Raw genomic sequence first — 5,125 nt, 5'->3', positions numbered from 1 at the left:
AGCAAATATTCTGAGTGTTGGTAAATCTCTGTGTTGTAAAAGAGAATATCTAACTAGAAAAGATGACACTTGAGAAAGATAGCAGAATTCCTGCACATAGCATCCTTTAATAAATGAAAATATCTTTAAAAATAAAAACCTCAGAAAAGTGCAACAGAGCAAACCTCCCCTGGACACAATTTTGTTGGTTAATCATTTCCTAACCTCTTTTGAGGTCACCACTGGTCTAGATGTATCCCACCAGCCTCAATGTGTTGGGGAAAGTCTTCCTCATCCCCATGCATTTTTCCTGATCAATGAAGAGTGAATTTGCTTTGACAGCTAGGTCATGCTCCAAATTGGCTTTGGTGTGGACCAGTGTCTGGAGTGTATCTTCTGCATCTCTCAGCCTCTGCTGAAGGCTCTGGATTGTATCATCGATTTCATACACTTCATTAACAAGCCTGTGTGGGACATATAAAAAAACACAAACAAGTTAGCAACTGGGGAAAGCATTCTGTCTTCCATTTCTTGTGTGTCTGGTGAGGTCTCTGGAGGCTTCTTGTAAGACCCATCAATGGTTATGAGCACAGTGGACCCCAGTGATCTCATTAGTCAGGTTAGAAATCAGTGTGCTGGTTTGTCATAATGAAGCTAGCAAAACACCCTGTCTTTTTTAGTAGACTAGGCAGTGGGCCCTACCCCCACAAAACTAGTGAGATAATCCAGAAGCTTTTATGAACTTAAAAGCTCACAATCTATCTCTGTATAATATGAAATGTTAAGTAGAGAAAAGTTATATGCAGAAGTCTTATTATCTCTGTTCCTTCCCCTTTTCCATCTTTGTGTATCCTAAAAAGTTACTTAAAAAAAACTAGTAAGATAAAATGTTCAAGTGAATTATGGAAAAAACCTATGTGACAAGCAGAACCACTTAGGGAAAGGATGGGAAATTGTGGTTTCCTGTTCTCATGTTGAAATTTTGGTTTGTCAGTTTATTTTCTCTGGGCTTCATATTCCTCAGTCAACTAACATGAGTAGCAAACCCCAGCTGATCCCACTAATTAAAAGGTAGCAAATAGGTGAATGAAGGCAGTCAGGTGCCAAGAGGGCACTCAAAAGTGATGTCTTTTTATTTCAAGTTAATGAACTGGAGTTAAAAGTTAGCCCTTAGAACACCAATATTGGATTAGACCAACTATCTATTTAGCCTTGTTTCCTGTCTCCAACTGTGGCCGATGTAAGAGCTTCAGAGGAAATGTGAAATAAGAAACAGTTATTCTTTGCTGGAGCCAAGTGCCTCATTATTCTTCCACAACTGCTAAGCAGTTTCAGGATAACCTAGAGCCAGTTTGGTGTAGTGGTTAAGTGCACGGACTCTAATCTGGGAGAACCGGGTTTGATTCTCCAGTCCTCCACTTGCACCTGCTGGATGAACTTGGGCAAGCCATAGTTCTGGCACAGCTGTTCTTGAAAAAAGAGCAGTTTCTGTCAGAGCTCTCTCAGCCCCACCTATCTCACAGGGTGTCTGTTATGGGGAGGGGAAGGGTAAGGAGTTTGTAAGACGCTCTGAGACTCCCTTGGGTAGTGAAGGACGGGGTATAAATCCAATCTCTTCTTCTTCTTCTAAATAGAAGGTTGTATCCCTTGATCACAATCAAAATAGAATCCCTCTACTGCATGTTACAGCCCATGTAAACAAGACAAAAAAATGAAAAACTGACATAATTGACAAATATATAAATGAATATAAAAAAGAAATGAAATGGGGACTTTTTGCTCATCTCCATATATGTGTCAGGAAACACACCTAAAGCCTTGAGGCTACAATATGGAAAATGCAAAATATATTTCAGTGTGTTATTTTTGACAAGGAAAGAAATAATTCCAAGTCTTCTGGGGAAGTAAAAAGACCTCATGGGACATTACCATGGTATTATCTTAAGCCAATGGAGATAGGGTTCCCAATCCCCATGTCCCAGCAGCGGTCCCTCTGCTTTTATGGGCCTGGGTTCACCAGCAGTCAGTTGGCCAGCGGGGGAAACCCTCCCCTCCCGAATGGAGATGTCACTGCATGATGTTCCCAACAGAATGACGTCACCCAGCTGCCTGTCCAGTGTAGAAGGGGAAGGGGGGAGGAGTATTAGAAGATACAGTGGAGGTGGGGCTGCACCTGACAGACAACCGCCTGTTAGGTGTAGGAGGTGGGGAAAGTGTGTTGGAAGCCACCCCGCCTCCTCTCCTACACCTGACAGGCAGCTGCCTGTCCAGTGTAGGAGGGGGAGGAATATTAGAAGCCATGGTGGAGGTGGGGCTGCACCTGACAGACAACCCTCTGTTAGGTGTAGGAGGTGGGGGGAGTGTGTTGGAAGCCACCCCACCTCCACTCCTACACCTGACAGGCAGCTGCCTGTCCAGTGTAGGAAGGGGAGGGGGGAGGTATATTAGAAGCCACGTTGGAGGTGGAGCTGCACCTGACAAACAACTGCCTGTTAGGTGTAGGAGGTGGGGGGGATGTTGTAAGTCATCCCACCTCCTCTCCTACACCTGACAGGCAGCTGTTAAGTCAACTCCTGCTACCTGACAGGCAGCTGACCTACCAGATAGTGGGGGGTGCAGAGAGGCAGCTGCCTGCCAGCCGCATATGAATCAATGGGGGAAGCACATTTTCCCCCTTTTGACCCAGTTAGGGGTTGAATTTCTAAAAATCCCTTCTTAGCGAGTATATATGCCATGGTAGGAGCGCTCTCCCTGAATTTGGTGTCTCTAGGTCCAGCGGTTTGGCCTGGGCGCTGATTTTATGGTGAGGGGACCTTCTTTTATATATATATAGACTAACCTGTTACCTGTGCTTCCCTACGATATTTAAGTTCTGTAAATCCAGTTATAATACTGATGATGTGAAATTTCAAATGTGGCATTTGTTGTAGGAATTCTAACAGAGAAGATTGTAATGTAAGAAATGAAGTGAGACATACATACTTTTTTTTCTCTACTGAAGGACCTCTCTCTAGACCATATTGGTGGTTCTGCCCTCAGGTGCTAGGATCACCGAGCTGCTTGATGAGCTCACTCTGGAGCAGGCCACATAGAACTGTCCATTTAAGAAGCAGTCGTCTGTTAAGTCAGCTCCTGCTACCTTCCACAAAAGTGATGGCCTTTCTACTTGTGTTCCTGGATTGTTTTGCTCATGTGGAGACAGTGTTGTTCTGAGCACCTCAGGGTGATCTTGCTGGTACTTGGCAGTGCACTGGAGGAGTACTATGTGCAAATGTCTTTGCTGCATTCCTAAGTTGCTGCATTCCTCCTTGTAGCGTTGGTGTATCTGGCTCGACGTTTGCCATGAGCTTTCTTGGGGGCAGTAAGAAGTGAGAGCTGTGAGGGGGAGTTGGTGTGAGGGAGTGGTGATGTGGTGGACATTTCTTCAGGTTTATGAGGGAGGCATTTAACTTTAACTTTAGATTGAAATGGCTTCTAGAAATGTCCTTTACTATCTCCCCATAAACATTCATACCCTGGCCCTGCTCCACCATCTGACAGACACCGGCCTGTCTGGTGTTGGGAGGGATTGTATTTAAAGTCATCGGGAAGGCTGGGCCAGCAGCAGTGCTAAGGGAATCCTGCTGAGCAAACCTCCCCAGTGGCTGTAAGCATCCCATCTCCTCTCCTACACCTGACAGGCAATTGCCTGTCCAGTGTAGGACGGGGAGGGGGGAGGAGTATTAGAAGCCACTGTGGAGGCAGGGCTGGCAGAATCACTAAGGCGTTACTGCTGGGGCAGGCTCCCTCGTGGCCTTAAGCACCCTGCAACCGCTGCTGCACATGACAGAAACCACCTGTCAGGTGTAGGAGGTGGAGAGAGTGTGTTGGAAGCCATCCCACCTCCTCTCCTACACCTGACAGGCACACGCCTGTCCAGTGTAGGAGGGGGAGGGAGAGGAGTATTAGAAGCCACGATGGAGGTGGGACTGCACCCGACAGACAACTGCCTGTTAGGCGTAGGAGGTGGGGGGCAGTGTGTTGGAAGCCATCCCATCTCCTCTCCTTCACCTGACAGGCAGCTGTCTGTCCAGTGTAGGAGTGGGAGGGGGGAGGAGTATTAGAAGCCACTGTGAAGATGGGTCTGCACCCAACAGACAACCGCCTGTTAGGTGTAGGAGGTGGGGGGAGTGTGTTGGAAGCCATTGGAGAGGCTGGGCCAGCAGCATTACTGAACCACACAGGTGCTTGTTGGCCACTCCCAATTTCCTCAACTGTCATTAGCTGTCTGCAGTCCCCTGTAACTGTTGGGGGTTTTTTTACCTCAGAACTCTGAGCTCTGCAGCTGACCAATCAGAGAGTGGGGGGTGCTGGGAGAGAGCTGCCTGGCAGCCACTTAAAAGAATCAGTGGGGGGAGCACATTTCCCCCTTTTTGACCCACTTAAGGGTCGAATTTCTAAAAATCTCTTCTTAGCGAGCACCTACACCACGGTGGGAGTGCTCTCCTCGAATTTGGTGTCTCTGGGTCCAGCGATTTGGCCTGGGCATTGATTTTACGGTGAGGGGACTTTCTTTTATATATATAGAAGATGGAAGCAAACCTGCTGTTATCTTACCGTAACTGAGCTGAATCCCGGCAGAGTTCTACATTGGGCCTACGAGTGCGCTCATCCAGGCGTGTGTGGGCCACCTTCAATGGAGGCCCTTTGTTCCTTATCGCCTTCCAAATTGCTTCTATGGTCATCTCTGTCTGAAAGATTTCCTGTAGAGTCTGAAGTGTGAGGAAAATAAGGGCGGAGAAAAGCCAAAAACAAATGTGTAAGTACCTTTAGTAAAAATACTTGAGAATGTATTTTTCTATGTTTTTATTTATGTAATAAAACCTTGATCATTTCAGAAGCTAGTAGTCCCAGGGTCTCAAATTGTTCTCAGTGGGTTCACTGACAAAATTAACTTATTTCTGTCTTGAATGAATTATTCCTCTTAAAGCCGGCAGATCTCTGTGATCTATGTGACTATTTAGCTCTCCAAAAATTGTGGTATGATTTCTCCTATTGTGAATTATTGTTAACTAGGAATAAGGCCTGTTGTGGAAATAAATACGAGATCTAGAAAGAGGCTCTGGGAGAGTGCTCTGGCTTTGGGCAAACAGTGTCAATTTGCTGT

General features: G+C 46.2%; 1 protein-coding gene across 1 annotated transcript in view; it reads right to left on the bottom strand.

Moving 5' to 3' along the window:
- Positions 1-226: 226 nt before the first annotated feature.
- The window catches only part of TEKT3 (tektin 3), a 51,392-nt gene continuing 46,493 nt past the window's right edge, over positions 227-5,125 (bottom strand). Inside the window, exons 7-8 of the mRNA XM_015416946.1 lie at positions 4,576-4,730; positions 227-443 (exon numbers count right to left, since the gene is read on the bottom strand). Of these exons, the coding sequence (XP_015272432.1) occupies positions 227-443; positions 4,576-4,730 (372 nt within the window). The remainder of the gene's footprint in view (positions 444-4,575; positions 4,731-5,125) is intronic.

Source organism: Gekko japonicus, unplaced genomic scaffold (genome assembly GCF_001447785.1).
Source record: "Gekko japonicus isolate JY-2015 unplaced genomic scaffold, Gekko_japonicus_V1.1 scaffold444, whole genome shotgun sequence".
Taxonomy (NCBI): Eukaryota; Metazoa; Chordata; class Lepidosauria; order Squamata; family Gekkonidae; genus Gekko; species Gekko japonicus.
Note: the sequence above shows the minus strand (reverse complement) of the source record. Positions and strands in the feature narration are given on the sequence as shown.